At 40.2% G+C, this 17477-nt stretch overlaps 1 protein-coding gene across 2 annotated transcripts in view; it reads left to right on the forward strand.

The window, feature by feature from the left end:
* rnf11b (ring finger protein 11b) overlaps positions 1–17477 on the forward strand; it is a 53112-nt gene that overhangs the window by 18598 nt on the left and 17037 nt on the right. The window contains exons 2-3 of one of the 2 annotated variants that reach the window (XR_009063833.1): positions 624–793; positions 6970–8179. Coding sequence is in view for 1 of the 2 variants with exons in the window: in XM_057840924.1 (XP_057696907.1) it covers positions 624–793; positions 6970–7141 (342 nt within the window). In the remaining variant the exon portion in view is untranslated. Of the gene's footprint in view, positions 1–623; positions 794–6969; positions 17453–17477 lie in introns of those variants that run through there. The other variant, XM_057840924.1, reaches the window with a different exon arrangement.

Genomic DNA, 17477 nt, shown 5'->3' on the forward strand with positions numbered 1-17477 from the left:
TAAGATATTGAGATATTCATTTCGAGTGATGATGTGATTCGCAGCCCCCCATTTACTGCAAAATGGACCCGAAGTAGTGCCATTCGCTTATCCTATGTTTGCACTAAATGTTGCGACATCCCTCTGTTATTGAGAGAGTTGGTACGCTCCGTCAGCCACGACGGAGGTGCTGCGATTGAAGTCATCACTTGAAATTAAAATCTCAATATCTATTAAACGATAGCAGCACAAATGAAATTTTGAAATGAGACTGGCACAAAGGAATGGCACCATTGCGCTTCCGTTCCGCAGTAGATAGGGGGCTGTGTGACGTCATCACTCAAAATTATTATCTCAATATCTCAAAAACAATAGCAGTACAAACAAAATTTTTACAGCACAAACCAGCACAAATCAAGCATAAACGATGAACACAATTTATAGCCAGTTTGAATCAAAATGGGGGCGGTTTGACCCCAAATTGACCTAAAAAGAATTGTAAATATCTTTAAAATGATAGCAGCACAAACATAGCACAAACAATTGACATCATTTTCATACAAATTTGCGTGTGATGGGGAGCCAACTTCACAGTGGTGTTGAAATAAACTCAGGATTGCAACCTTATTTTCCTTTGTGTGCAGGAGCAAATCCACGTTCCCATCTACCACCCGACACCAAGCCAGGCCCGACTAGCAACCCAGCTCACAGAAGAGGAGCAGGTACGCATCGCCCAGCGCATCGGACTGATCCAGCACCTACCAAGGGGCGTTTTCGACCCCGGTCGGGACGGATCTGAGAAGAAGATCAGAGAGTAAGTTGTCACGGAAAAGATTTTTTTTTTTTTTTTTTTTTACAAATGTTGATTGGCCTGGGCGATTACAGGTTCGAGCTTATAGATAGGAAAAAATTTCATGTTGCTTTTGGTGATCAGTGATTTAGTGTGTAAGCTACTTCATATGCTGGTAGCAGTACTGCTGACCAATTCATTAGGTCTGTGTGCGGGCCAGACATTATTGATTTCAGGACAGAGGCTGGGGGCCGGATGAAATTTGCCCACGGGCCGCATTTGGCCCCTGGGCTGGACTTTGGACATGTCTGCTTTATACTAAGGGTGTAATGGTACATGTAATAGTATTGAACCGTTTCGGTACGTGGTGCTTGGTTCGGACCGGACGCGTACCGAACAGGTTTCTGACGTAATATAACCCTTACTTTTCGAGGCTGTGATTTGGATCGGGTTACAGTTTCTTTGTGTAGATTATATTTACTCTGTCTTCTCTACTATAATGAGGACTAACACGGTAGGACAGTATAACCCAGAAACGTCAACCGTGCGACAACGTGGCAACCGCGAGAACGCAGTAAAACACGGGCGTTAGTCAATCAGTCAATGCACACCAGTCGCAGTGCGGCCGCATGTCAGATGCGTCCCAGAAGCGGCTCAACGCGACGCACGCAAAAAGAACGGCAGAGTTTATTATTTGACGCGAGACGCGGCCCTCCTGCGTCAATACTACTACCAGTAGCTAGGATCGGGCCGGAAGTCACTCGTATAAAAATATGGTGGATATGGTCGATTTTCAAACTAATATGCAATCGTAACCTGCTTTTTGAGTCCATCAGATCTCTTGAGTGGTAGATCGGGGCACAGTTGACTTGTCTTTGTTGATTTACTGCTGTCTTCTCTGCTATAATGATAACCAACACGGCCCCGTGTTCAATACAAAACCCTCCTACCACAAACTTTGTGCCCTCAGATTAGCTGTCTCAACCCGATCGCGTAGTCTCACTCTCCTCCCTCCCTCTCCCTGCTGTTTCTTCGTCAATCCATGCCCTAGAGTTGCTTATTAAAATTAACGGTGTTGATAGATGACGAATTTGACAGATGCTTGGGTTTGATCGTGACACAGATGCTTGTTAGCCAAAGCTTCAAAGCGCCGCATGTGTCAATCATTGTTAATTTGCTAAACAGTTGCTGTGGCAACTCATTGTGTGTAAGTGAGCATCTTCAGCGGATTAGTGTGGACTCACTCAATGAAGCATTTAATAACGACAAGCATTTTTCTACTACTTTATGCTTGTTTAAAAAAATTCGGTGGGACAGTTACATGTTTAAAACTTATCATAATTATTAGGGCCCGAGCACTAAGCGTGCGAAGGCCCTATTGTTTTGCGAAGGATTATTATTTTTTATTTTTTCAGGGCAAATGAAAACGGCCAATTTGGAGGCCTGAACATGCGCGAAAAGTCACCAAAATTTGCACATACGTGCGGAAAATTGTAAATTTCGATAATTTAACAACGTTGCAAAAAAATGTAACAAAATGGCTCAGTGGCGCCCCCTTGAAATTTTAAAATTGGCCTATAACATTAGGGTTTGTCAGCGTAGAGCAATGAAATTTGGGGAGTCTATACCTTGTCTAAAACCGCTTCAAAAAAGCATTGGCACCCATATTCCAAACCCAACAGGAAATCGGTTATTTTGGATCGAATGTGAAATTTTTATCGATTTACAGGGTGCACATTTGAGACCTTTTCGCCGAGGGAGTTAGTTGGATCATCTTCAAAATTGGTGAGACTGTTCAGGAGACATATGAGATCTTAAGTTTCTAAAATTGTGTGTTTTCATTCACGGGTCTGACCTGGGCGTGGTGCCAAAGTCGGCCATTTTTTCGGCAAAACACCGAATTCAGTAAATGGCTAATAATTCCTTGACACAACTTTCAATCTTTTTCATATCTGCCATGTATATGCGGTATCCCAGCCTGAACACGACTGCATTGAAATATTACCCATTAGGCCTAGCGCCCCCTAGTGAGAACAGGAAATGCCTTTTTTTACGAGACAGGTTCCTCCTCCAAGGGAAAAAAATCTGTTGACCTCAAACCTGCATCAGGGGAGCCTTAAGACCTGTGTTCAGGTGCCTGATGAAAAATATTGAGGTTTCGTTGAAGCGGAGGGGTCCAAAAATGAAAGTGAAAATGATCGTCAACAATTTGTCTCGCAAAATACTTTGAACAGTCATAACTCAGCAGATATACAACATATCTGCGCCAAACTTCCCATGCTTGTTGAGAGTCATACCCTGAAGGGTCCTGTAGGGGTCATTTGCATCAACTCTACATAGCCAACTAGTGGCGACAGAAAGGAGTTTTAAAATTATTGGGTTTTTTCAACGTAGAGCAATGAAATTTGGGGAGTAGATACCTTATGCCTAACTGCTCAAAAAAGCCTCTTGCACCCATATTCCAAATCCAACAGAAAATCGGGTATTTTGGATCGAATGGGAAATTTCTGTCCATTTCTAGTACAGTTTACATTTGGAGGCCTGGACATGCACGAAAACTCACCAAATTTTGCACATACATGCGGCTTTGTGTGGATTTCGATAATCTTGCAACGTTACAAAAAAATGTAACAAAATGGCTCAGTGGCGCCCCCTTGAATTTTTCAAAAAGGCGTTTCCGATTAGGTTTTTTTAACGTAGAGCAATGAAATTTGGGGAGTCGATACCTTGTGCAAAACTGCTCCAAAAAGTCTCTTGCACCCATATTCCAAACCCAACAGGAAATCGGGTATTTTGGCTCGAATGTGAAATTTTTATCAATTAACAGGGTGCACATTTGAGACCTTGTCACAGAGAGAATCAGTTGGATCATCTTCAAAATTGGTTAGACAATTCAGGAGACATATGAAATCTAAACTTTTCAAAATGGTGCGTTTTCATTCATGGGTCTGACCTTGGCGTGGTGCCAAAGTCGGCCATTTTTTCGGCAAAATGACAAATTCAGTAAATGACTAATAGCTCCTTGAAACAACGTTCAATCTTTTTCATATCTGGCATGTATATGCGGCATCCCACCCTTAACACGAGTGCATTGAAATATTACTCATTAGGCCTAGCGCCCCCTAGTGGGAACAGGGAATGCCTTTTTTACAAAACAGGCTCCTCCTCCAAGGAAAAAAAATCTATCCACCTCAAACCTGCATCAGGGGAGCCTTAAGACATGTGTTCAGGTGCCTGATGAAAAATACTGAGGTTTGGTTGAAGCAGAAGGGTCCAACAGGAGAAGTAAAAATGACTGAAGCCATTTCGTCTCACCACAAGTTTTGAACAGTCATAACTTCTACAACATATCTGCGCCAAACATATCGTGCTTGTTGAGTCATAGTCTGAAGGGTCCTGTAGGGGTCATTTGCATCAACCCTACAGCGCCAACTAGTGGCAATAGAAAGTCACTCATTTTTTAAAATATATGTCCAGTTCTTTTCAGGTTGGTCATTGTAGTTTCAAGACCTTTAAAAATACTTATTTTACGGCCCATGTCCACATGTCTCTGTCTGTTGCTGTGATGACCCTTTATTCGCTCCTTTTTTGTAGTCCTCTGTCCAATAGGGGTTTTTATCTCTTAGGTGTGTGAATGTAAAGAGGCAACTTTTGCGCATGTTAGGTTCTAATGAGATGATTAGAGAGGACGATCTGCCACCACCCTGACCTGCACACTGTCAGAGTTGCGTGACGTCCGAGTTGCGCTAGATTGCGAGGGCCCGTTCAGTCCTGCTTGCAGGCCTAGTTACATTTGAAGTGCTTAAAAAACATTTATCAAAATATAATTAAGAAGTGAAAAAACATGTCTTATATGTATCACATTCCAATAAATCTGAATTAAATGCATTGAACACACACAAAAAAACTGTGTGGGGGGTGCGCGCTACTTCGTGTTTTTTTTACTTATCGCGGCGGGTTCTGGTCCCCATTTCCGGCGAAAAACGACAGATCACTGTACTTTTCTGTCATTCAGTGCCTCTCTACAACGTGTCACACTGCCTCTCGGTGGCCAAGGTGCGCACACAATCAAGGCTGTTTTCTTAAAAAAAAATTTTTTTTAAATCCTTAAACATTGTGGAATACATTTCTTTTATTTTTTGATTTTTTTATTTAATTTGGTTTATTTGTTGTTGACCTGGAATGTCATTATAAACTCACTGCCAGTCGCTTTGACAGAACAAGATGCAAATTTCAAATAATCAGCAATGTTAATTTGAAAATGAAAAATTTCTCGTGTCTTTATAATCCCTGAAGGCTGGGGTCGGGAACCTATGGCTCACGAGCCTCTTTTGACGGCTGCATCTGGCTCGCAGACAAATCTTTAATTATTAAAAAAAAAAAAAGTTTCATAATACTCCTTTGCACGAAACTGCGACGATCACCGGTCATACGCTAGTGTTGTGCAGTAATGAGCAGACGTGACTTTTACGGCGTACGTTTTTTACTGCTCCGACAACACTCCCGCACTAGATATAGCATAGAAATAGCAACCTAGATGTGCTACGTTAGACCCCCCCCCCCCCAAGTCCCATGGCATTGGCTGCGTGAGCCCAGGGTGATCATGGGACACATAGTCCATATACTACAACCAGCGACTAGAAAGCTGGTCGGCAGTAATTTTAGTGGGAAAGTGGCAAACATACATGTCGTTGTGTCTATCTATCTATTTATCTATCAATCGCTTAGGCAACTCAGATGAGGCAGAGACACTATTCAAGTGGGATTGCCGTATTTTGCTGTAGAAAATAGCGGCCTATGTGCTCGTGTGAGTGAGATCAGTAAGTAAACTTTCCTAGTTTTCAGTTTCGTTTTACACGTTGTCATGTAATTTTAGAAACCCTTTTGAGAACATGGCATAAAGAAAGAAGGACGAGGAGTATCGTACTTTTCAGGAGGACATAAGAACATAAATGCGGCACCGTTTTTTTCTCTTGCTTTGGATGAGTCAACAGACGTAAGCTATTTATCGCATTTCAGTGTGATAGCAAGATTTGAGTCTTTCGACTTTGAAAGGGACAACAAGAGGGGAGGATTTATTCAAGTCCTTCACTGAGTTGATAAAGAAAAAAAAATCTACCGATGGATATACTTGTTTCGGTGTGCACTGATGGTTCTCCATGCGTAAGTTTCTCAACACCTGCATGATGCTTAACCGCACAAAGTATCAACCAGACTACAAAGCCATCAGCAAAACCATACAGCACCAGAAGTTGTATTAATGGTAAGAAATACTTATCATTGATTAGCAATAGCTAATAACTATGTTATTAAAAAGAACTCAGAGACTTATTGTTCTTTAAAAGTGTTGAAATTACACAAAATGCACACATTACTTTTTAGTTTTAAACATATGTTATGGCTCTCACGGAATAACATTTCAAAATATGTGGTGTTCATGGCTCTCTCAGCAAAAAGGTTCCCAACCCCTGCCTTAAGGGGCAGTTTCTTTTTTATTTTATTTTTTTCAAAAGATCTTTACCTTATTATGAGTTATTTTTTATCCATTCCTAAAATTGTTGAATGAAATATTTCTTATATTTATATCGTTCAACTCCTGTCTTGTTTCTTATATTTTCTTTGCAGATTCTTTAAATCTCCCAGTTTTAAATAAACAATAGAAAAATAAAAAATCTTTTAAAAAACTGAGATCGGACAATAAAGAAAAAAGTACACATTTTTGGGCCTCTAAATACGAGGGATGTCACGATCGCATATTTTTGCACCTTTTTTTTTTTTTTTTTTTAACAAAAGTTCCAAACATGTTACAGTACTTCCTCTTCTGCTTTTTCTGGGAGTGTTGCGGAATATAGAGCGTATATATTTTTGGTTTTGTATCTTTTGTAAAAATTTTTAAAGTATATATATATATATATATATATATATATATATATATATATATATATATTTAATTTAGTTAAAAACCCGATCCTTTTCACCCGATTCCACTCATCTGAAAAATGGTGCAATCAGCCCAATTTCCAATCACGTGATCGGATCAGGGATATTCCTTTCCAAACACATATAAACTCATTGACTGCCATTGACGGGGAGGTTTGGCGCAACCATTTTACTGCCAACCCTCCTAGGTGAAACGGATTAGATGACTATAACATTCAATTGCAGGTAAAATAGTCAAATGTGTGCATTTGGGTCAACAGGTGCGTCATCTGCATGATGGACTTTGTGTACGGGGACCCCATCAGGTTCCTGCCATGCATGCACATCTACCACATGGACTGTATCGACGACTGGCTCATGAGATCCTTCACCTGCCCATCCTGCATGGAGCCGGTGGACGCCGCATTGCTTTCCTCCTACGAGACCAACTGACACGCAGCTGCACGTGCCCGCCACACACACATACACCCCATACACACACAAATGTGGACCACGTTTAACACAAACATGCAAACATAGACTGCATACTCGTGGACATATCCAGGATTAGTAATGATGAGTGAAAATGGACCTGCTGGCCAGGATTGTGTTTGGGAGAGTTAAAAAAAAAATGAAGCTGCCTAACAGGAGGCAGCGGACTAAAAAAGGAAAAAAGGTTACGGAGACTTTTTACTGTCACACATTTACACAAAAAGTTAGGGATATCGGGCTTGCGGGTGAAGTTTTAGGATGAATCTGAAATGCACTCTCTTCTTTACAGGTGAGCTTACCAAGTACTTTTCTCAAATTCAAATGCACCTGTCTAACTATTCAGTGAATAATTTATGAATTGTTTATAAAGTGTTGAAACGTTTGGACCTGTGCATTTAAAAAAAATACAGGCCAGATTAAAGAGACAGACAACACCAAGTACAAAAGACCTTCATGTTATCTTGGAGTCTATCGACTGCACAGTTGCATGTGGTAATCAGTATTAATGATCATGAGGAAGGGCGGGGATTCTGGGATACTCGCATTTGATTGGCTAAAATAGTACCAGCGTCGATAAAATGGCTGTCTCTGTTGGATTGCCACTTGCCGGAAATACTGGCTTTTATTTACGTTTTTCTCCTCCTCCTCTATTACACATTTTAAAAATCTGTTTTTTTTTCTTTTTATTAAAAAAGATTTTTCTACTGGGATGCACATGATAAAGGTGTTGTCTGTCCCTTTCAGTGACCTCATTCACTTATTGATATGTCAGTGCATCCTAAAATTTCCAAGGCCAATACCTCAACCTTTTTGGGAGAAGTGTATCTTTGTCATGGACTGTGATGACAAACAAGATGGCCCATCTGCACACCGTGCTGTCTTTCCTCAGACCACCTAGGATCCTTGCTGAGACCTGATAGAAGAAGTCGTGGGGTCCGAGCTGCCAGCGATGCAGATTTGCGATTAGATTACGACAGATGCACTCGGTCTTGACCTCCGGTGAGAAATGTCAACTTGATTGTGTTTTTGTAAAGGGCTTCTGTTCGATTTCCCCCCACATGGCAAAAGGAAATGTTACGTGTCAATCAAGCTGTGTTCATGCTTACTTTCTGGCAGGATAATGCATTTGGAGGCGTAAAGGTAGCGCTGACGTTGAACTGATGCGCCTCTGCTTGCGTTCACGGTTAACAACACTTGCCTCTGATGGTCACCCAATTCGCTGGTCGAATTACCCGCATCACTACTTTTCACCAGCGGTTCTTGAAGTACCTGAGTCAGATAGTTTTCCGACAGCCCTTGCCATAGGAATGATGAAATTCATTGTTTTACGATAACAAAAACATTTTATCAGAATAAAGTATTCTGTCCAGGGTTTTCCCAAGAAAACAAAGCCCAGTAGTAGAGAAGCCCACTATGTTTTGGGGAAAAATACACAAATGTTAAGTTGAAATAATGACTATTACCTGTTATTTTAATACATTTATTAAAAATACGTAAACGTAGTCTCACAAAATGTCAGTCTTGAAATATAGTCTTAAAAACTTAATGCAATTCAGTGCTATGGCAGAGAGCTGGGACAGGTTTATTCACATTTCAACCAGAAGATGTCACCGTTGCGCTTTCAAACATATCACAAGACATGGTCAAAAGGCAGTCAAGATATGTGTACTTTAATATTTTTTGTAGTACTGTTTTAGCTTGATAAGGGGACAAGAAAAGTATGGCGGCCCACCAGACTTTTAAGCCACAGGGCGAAACCCTGCCATCATAATATCATAAAATAAGTATTTTGTTCTGTAAAAAATATAATTTTTTTTCTTGTAATAATTCATCTTTCATTCGCAAATAGAAATATAACTTAATTTATACAGGGATGTCAGATAACATTCGTAATAGAAGAAGCAACACTTGGTAACTTTTCGGTTTTGGTCAATTTTGGCGACGCCGGTGGACAAAAGTGGTAGTGTTTTGCCTTAAGGAAGACTGCGTTTCACATGAGGGCCAGTATGGGGCGCTGTTTGTAAAGCAGCAACTGGCTGAAAATTAGGACAACATTTTCTCGCATTTAGCGCCACACAGTGTTTAAAATGGTGTGAAATTTTTGGAGTCACTTTTTTTGGGCAGATTTAGCATTAACATTATTTAGCAACTTAAATATTTAATCTTAAATAAAAAGTTTTGGACCTGACTCGTTAAATCCAGAACTAAATATTTAATTTAAATCCTAAATTTATATCCTATATCCTAAATGTTAAATCGGGAAACGATCGGAACGAAATATTTAGCTTAATATGCAAATTCACATGACTGGAGACCGGAAGTAACAAAATAAAAGCTGGTGGAGTAGCTCAGACTGTCTGTTTATGTTGCTTGAAAATGAATAAAACCTTCTCAACGGTGGCAGTCTGCTCTTAGACATAAGTCATTGTGATAATAACAATATATAGGTAAAATACATATTTGGGAGAAACTAATGAGTATTTTGTGTGCTCCAGCTTTTATTTTGTTACTTCTGGTCTCAAGTCATGTGAATTTGTAATTAAGCTAAATATTTACTTCCAACCGTTTCCAGATTTAGCATTTAGGATATAGGATAAAAATTTAAGATCAAAATTAAATATTTAGTTCTGGATTTAAACATTTAGGTACAAAACTTTTTATTTAAAAATGAATATCTAAGTTGCTAAACAATGTTGTAAATGTGCAAAAAAAAGTGACTAAAAATTTCACACCATGTTTTAAACGCTGTGTGGTGCTAAATGTGAGAAAATGTTGTGGTAATTATCAGCATGTGCTGCTTTACAAACGGCACCCTATAGGCCAGCGCACACCTGGTACACTGTTGTAAAATCATCACTCAATCTTCCGGTCACCTGCAGATGGATTAAACAATATTTGTATTCCACCGGAAGGCTGAAGGATGAATAGTAATAAGGTAATGAATCCAGTTGTGGCTAAACAATAGCATAAGACTGTTAGCTACCGTGTACTTAGTGTGGCTCAAACTACTCGTCAGCGCTGACAAGTTCGGTTGAGGGGGAGGGGCGTCACCCCAGCGAGTGAGAGCCGGGCCAATGTTTATTCTGTGTATCCTGGTAGCCTGCCTTTATTTCCCTCATTAGACAAAACTTTTTGTCTCTTTTGTTGCTCTGCCATCTTTGCAGATTTGCGCGAAAGTGTTTGCATCGACTTCCGTCTTTATATTGAATGGGGAAAGGGGAAGTAACGTTTGCTGTAAAGCAGTCAGCACATTTGTAGGTTTTTTTTTTGTGTGTGTGTTTGGCAGGGTTCCTGCCACCTTCCTCAGAGTTAGTTCCGGTGAAAGAGATACAGACCCCCTCAAGATATAAAAGAAGCGTCGTTCAACTAGTTGTCAGTCGACACATCACAAATGTTATGAAAATATTTTGTAAAGGGTGAAAAGTTACCTAGTGTTGCTTTAAGCTAAAGACAAAGATTAATTGGTTTATTCAAATTGTTTTATTGGTGTTCTCAGCCCTTCGTGTGGTCTAAAAAAATGATATCGAATTAGGAAAAAAACAACATTTTAGTGCAGGGATGTCCAAACTTTTTGCAAAGGGGGCCAGATTTGGTGTGGTAAAAATGTGGGGGGCTGACCTGGGCTGACGTCCTTCACGTAGAACAGTATGTTTAAGCAATTTTTAGCAAGCCATTCTGTGCGTCACATTTGCTTTATTATTTTTTATAACTAATAATTTAAACAATCTCGCAACTAGCCTTTGTGGCGTTCTCTTTCGACTCTCAGGCTCTTGCGAAATACTGCTGCTGTGAAATTAAACTAGCTTCAATTTGCTTCAATATCTCGCTGCGTATCTTCCCTGTAATCTTGTCGTACATGTCAGCTTGGTTTGGTAATATCGCCTCATATTGAACTCTTCAAAAACAGCGACTGTCTCTTTTTAAATGAGGCAGACACAGTTGTTGCGTATTTTAGTGAAGAAATTGTCCAATATCCACCTATCCTTGAAGCGCCGGCCATCGCAGACAACTTTCTTTTTTTTTTTTTGTTGATTGTCGCCATTTTAGAAAAATGGAAGTAAAGGGTGACACGGGGTAATGTTGCTTAGAGTGCAGTTGCCTTTTAGTAGGTAAATGAGGAGCAGCATTTAGGCTAGGTTCATACTACAGGTCTTAATGCACGAATCCGATTTTTTTGTGTTTTTCCGACTCGAGTCAGGCATTAACTTGACGGTCTGAACGGGACAAGTCGCATAGAAGTGGTACATTTCAAATCTGATCTGAGTCACTTTCATATGTGGCTTAAATCCGATCTGGGCCACATTTTTTCAGAACGTGACTGGCGGTCTGAACTGTCAAGACTCCCAAATCGGAATTCATGCAGCAATTACGTCAGCAAAGGGCAAGAGGGGCGGAAGACGGCAGCTATGTAGGCATTAGCGCCTAGCTTGAACTCTGCTTTTAAGCACGAAATGGGCTTGACCACAGTCATACAAAAAATAAAATGAAGAAAAGAATAAGCCTTACAATTTTTTATTTTCATTTTGTGCGCCGAATGAGCAATATTTCATTCTTGCACACATGGCTGAGTCAGGGCCAGTGTTGTCACAGATTACTTGAAAAAGTAATTTAATTACCGATTACGCCTCAAAAAAGTAATCTAGTTACTTTACTGATTACTTCATTATCAAAGTGACTAAATTACTTTAAACGTAATCTATCAGTTACTTTTTACCCATCTTTCTCCCTTTGCTGCCTCAACATAAGAATGACAACAGAAAAATGTCATCACATGTAATTGACATTCCGATGATAGAATTTAAAGGGGAATATCAGAATTTCGCGCAAGCTTAGCCACTCCGGAGCCCTGAAACTAACAAATATCTGACAAACTGCTTGGAATTTGTTGAAATCAACCCCACAGACCAACTAAACCCTGCTAACTCTAAGATCAAGCCTCATGTCAAAACTTCTGAATTTCGGGTTATGGTTAACAGCATATCAGTGCCAATGTAAAACAATGCAAACTGACGGCACAATAATCAAAAACACACAAGTGGATTGTACAGTGCAATAAACACAAAGGTGGTGGCAGGCGCGGATGTGCAACAACCCGGAAGTACTCCTCTCAACACACACGCAGTCAATTTCGCCACAAAACGTCGCGGCAACTAAGCACTTTACACTCAATCGGACTTACAACACATCCCACAGATGCTAAACGAACACATCACCTCATGGCATAAATGTTGAACACGCATATGATGTAAATAAAGCTTGCCACCTTGGAGCGATGACTGCCCGTCGTTGCTACGGCAAAGCTACGAAACGGCCGCGCATGTAGGGGGTCCAACCTTTTGCTGATACCCTCCAAAATGAAGGAAAAATACTCACCTTCATTCATGGATATCCACAGATCAACATTCCCTCGCAACGTCTCAACACTCGGCGCAAATGCCCACCCGCCTCAGTCCCACAACACGTGACGCGAGACCAAAACAGGAAATGGCTAAGAGGTTGTCATGGAAACACGCACCGGGAACCTTTTATTTTAGCATTTTCTATTCAAAATGCTCTTCGTTCATGACTACAATGTTCTTCATTCTACATACGTTATGAGGCAATGAAAAAATAGTAACGCAGAGACACTAAGGAAACGAACTTTAATCGGATTACTGGTGTAGAAAAATGAACGCGTTAGATTACTCGTTACTGAAAAAAGTAATCAGATTACAGTAACGCGTTACTGACAACACTGGTCGAGGCAAACTGACGCACCCACGTCATTTCACGCACACAAGTCAAGGCTCGTGTGTGCGTGTATGCGTTCTATCAGTCCATATAAACTTTGAATATTAGACTAAACGGGGATTATTAATGTCTGTTATTTGTGTCCTCTTTTTGGAAATCAAAATATGATCACTCTGGAATGACACAGCTAGCATGTGCAATTTGTTTTGATGCTTCTGCGCATGCGGGTCTTTTTGCTGAGTGCATCTCGGACCGTGAATTAGTGCCCATGCGTGATACTTGAACTGTCTCAATGGACAAAGGCATTCTGAACAGGCACGCCAAAAAAACAGATATGGCAAAAAATCGGATTTGTGCATTAAGACCTGTAGTATGAATTTAGCTTTAGTGTGTAAGCTACTTCATATGCTGGTAGCAGTGCTGACCAGTTTATTAAGTCTGTGCCAGACGTTATTGATTCATGACAGAGGCTGGGGGCCGGGTTAAATTTGACCACGGCCAGCATTTGGCCCCCGGGCCGGACTTTGGACATGTCTGGTTTAGTGTGTCAAGGGCTCGAATTTATTCCTTCATGCCAACGTTGTGAAATTCAGCGACATGGTTAATTTTTAATGTTTGAGTTGGAAATGAAGGACTCAGCAATTTTACGGAATCTATGCGTGAAAGTCCTCTGAAAGCACAGAAAGCAAGCAAATGTTTAACTTCTCTTTTGGCTAAAATTTCTGGAAAATCTGTTCCAAAACCGATGTTTTATGACAACCAGTGGGAATGGTGACACCAATTAGTCTTAGCCTAGCATTTTTGCACAGACTATGCTTTAGTTTCCTCTCCATCACAGCCTTAGGATGCCAAAATTTTGAAATGAATGAGCAAGGAAGGACGTGATTGTGCAGGTTGGGTCAACTAGTCAGAAAAACAACAAACACTTCGTGGAGCAGTTTGATATTTGGGTTGGGTTTGGGTAATCTTGTTATGTATAAAATGTTAACGTCTCATTCTGGATCTTGTCTAGTACTGTTAGGAATAGGAAGCAAAGGGACGTGCAAATAGAAGTACAGTACTGTGCATGTTAGCTTGGTTGTTTTACTTAGCCTTATGATTTTGCAAGATAGGAGCCATCCTTCAGACAATTTTTTTGCTTTCACTTGTGCGTGTTAACAAGACGCGAGCACTGTATGGTAGCAGCAAACTTTACTTGATAATTCGCAGCAGTTGGGCAGAATTTTTTTCCCCCTTATAGATCTTCTAACTGTTGAACACCACTTTCAAGGTGAAGTTTCCTGTCAAACAGAATTATAATTCGTGTATTTAGAACAACTAAACAAGTTTGCCTCACAAATGCCTTGCTAAATTAATGCTAACACCTAAATTCCTCTGCCGTTGACATCTATAGAAGTCAAATATCTGAGTTAACCGGGAAAGTTGGCAGTGAATTAGAATAATAGGCCAAATAAGTTGGCAGGGAATTAGAATAATATTCAGTTTTATTTGTATAGCCCTATATCACAACAAGGTTGTCTCAAAGGACTTTGCAGAGGCAATATGATACACAGTCAGAAACAGTAGATGAATTAAATAAAGTTCTAGTCCAAGTCCTGGGCATCTCTCATTCTTAGACCCTCCATGTCGGCAAGGCAATAATAGGCCAAATAAGAATAGCCCTGTAGACAGCGGATAATAGAACACAAGCAATGAAGCCGTGTCCTCTGTGAAAAACAACTACCGACAATATTGCAGCTTAATCAGTCACTGAGACAAGGGCGTAGGTTTGCATAGGGATGGTAGGGACATAACACTACTAACTTTTCAGGATGCTGAAATTGTCCCCATCAACTTGTAAACAACCCTATTTACATTATATAATGGCGTCAGTTATATAGGTCATTGAGATTGTCCTCCCATATACAGTACCCTCCATAATTATTGGATTTATAGTAATTATGTGTTTTTTAGATTCTAATATTTTTTTTTTCTAAATAATATGGGACCAGTGGGTATGAGGTGCTTTTCAGCATCCGCATCTTTCATGGCACGCCAGACCCACTTAGAGTGTTTGTTGCCAAAAAGCTCAATCTTGGTCTCATCTGACCAAAGCACACGGTCCCAGTTGAAGCCCCAATACCGCTTGGCGAACTCCAGACGTTTGCGTTTATGATTGTGAGTGAGGAAAGGTTTTCTCAGTGCATGCCTCCCAAACAGCTTGTTGGCGTGTAGACAGCACCTCATACCCACTGTGAAGTATGGGGGTGGGTCAGTGATGCTGTGGGGCTGTTTCGCTTCCAAAGGCCCTGGAAACCTTGATAGGGTGCATGGCATCATGAATGCTTTGAAATACCAGGACATTTTAAATCAAAATCTGTTGCCCTCTGCCCGAAAGCTGAAGATGGGTCGTCACTGAGTCTTTCAGCAAGACAATGACCCTAAACATATGGCCAAATCTACACAGAAATGGTTCACCAGACACAAAATCAAGCTCCTCCCATGGCCATCTCAGTCCCCAGACCTCAACCCCATTGAAAACCTGTGGGGTGAGCTGAAGAGGAGAGTACAGAGGAGAGGACCCAGGTCTCTGGATGATTTAGCGAGATTCTGCAAAGAGGAATGGCTGAAGATCGCTCTTTGTCTTTTCCCATCTTGTGAAACATTATAGGAGAAGATTAGGTACTGTTTTGTTGGCAAAAGGGGGTTTGTACAAAGTATTAACATCAGGGGTGTTAATAATTGTGACACACATTATTTGATGTCAAATAATTATTTCTTTATGTGGGATTTTTTCCCAACTGAATAAATGCACTTGTATTGAAGGTTGGATTTTTCTTTTTTTTCCATTAAGGTCCCATATTATTGAGAAAAAAAAATATTAGAAGCTAAAAAACACATAATTATTATAAATCCAATAATTATGGAGGGCACTGTATCGTAAGAAGAATTGACCCGACCATTATTAAGTGAATTACAGTACTTTCATTATGTTCAGACTTACATTGACCCCTTTTCACTTGCTGAATGTGCCAGTCCATTTCCCCCCCTCAAACGCACGTTTGATTGGCTGATGACTTCACCCCCCCCCCCACACACACACGCATTCACAGCCAAACAGAAATACAACATGCCTCCGCCCCATTGAAGACGAGGGATATTAGAAGTTTTTGTCCTGCCAGCAGAAGCCACTGTAAGTAATGTAAAAAGATGTCAATGTTGTGGAGGTGGGGAACACACCACTAATTTTGATACTGAAAGTCCGCCCTGCATCAGAGTTAGCATAACATTAATCTGTGTGAATTTCCCAAACTCAATGAGGAAGCTGCGTTGAGAGAAATATCCTGTATGTTTTGTACTGTTAACGTTAATCAAACTGGAAGAAATATAGTGAACCAAGGATTACCCCTTTATAGATGGATTATAGAAATGATGATTAACAAATTCGTATTTCTTATGTATGTTAATATAATTTGTGTTAAAATATTGCAATTAAAATTTGCTAATAAAATCCAGACATTTATTCTGGAAGTTTTCAAAATGTTTCTTTCGTAGTTTTTGAAGACAAAGGTTTGAATCGAACGGTGTATCACCTCAACCAATTTACAGGAAAGTTAGTATAAGTCAAAACACATTTATTTTTGCCTTGATCATTTAGCCTATCAATTAATTAGGTTCATATTGGTGAGAAATGTAGCCCTGACCCTGTCTGTTTGGTCTTACAGATGTCCTGTCCCCAGCAAAAAAAAAAGTTTATATGCAGGTTATGCTGTTATATCGTCCCTACCAATTTTGAGACCAAACCTACGCCCTTGCACTGAGAGTATTAGACTCTCTTTCTATGAATGTATTCTACTGGTGGGCACACCACGGGGTGTAGCACCGAATAATATAACATGACTGTTTTACTTATTGAAAACCACAGAGTTGTTTGTGTGTGTGTGTTTTTTTTTTTTTTCATTACCCCCCATTCCATTTCTAATCATTTCAATGGGGAAAGATAATTTGCGATGTAAGTACGATCTGAGAATGAATTGAAACTTGCATACAAAGGCACCACTTTAAAGTGAACGCCCACATACTTGTGGTTCAGCACGTGACGAAGATTCTAGTCACACTGTATGCAGCCATGAAAGGAATGCTAAAACAACAGCTTTTTGCACAGTACTGTCTGTATACGCCGTGTAACGGTTGCACTCAAACTGCCAACTATATCCAATAAATCTTGGACAATTGGAGCAGTCGGAACTGATTTGGGGGCTAACTTCATTATTTGAGTTGTGCTGCTCATATTTATTTCCACAAAATGACTCATGGCCGTACACTGCGGTGTCCGGAAGTTCACTGACAATGAAACAGCTGTACATGAAGTTGCCTCACTTCGGGTTTATATAGTAGGTGGCTTGCTCGTTTTTGTTTTCCCAGAACCAAACTGTCAAAACTGTGTGCTTATGTGAATGGGTTGTGTGTTGTATGTTTGTGTCAGAATCCTTGTTAGATATTTGCATATACACAAATATGCAGAGTGCTACGAACGACTAATAAATAGACACTGCAACTGAACACATGCTTAATGTTATTCTCGCTT

Source organism: Corythoichthys intestinalis, chromosome 7 (assembly GCF_030265065.1).
Source record: "Corythoichthys intestinalis isolate RoL2023-P3 chromosome 7, ASM3026506v1, whole genome shotgun sequence".
Classification (NCBI taxonomy): Eukaryota; Metazoa; Chordata; class Actinopteri; order Syngnathiformes; family Syngnathidae; genus Corythoichthys; species Corythoichthys intestinalis.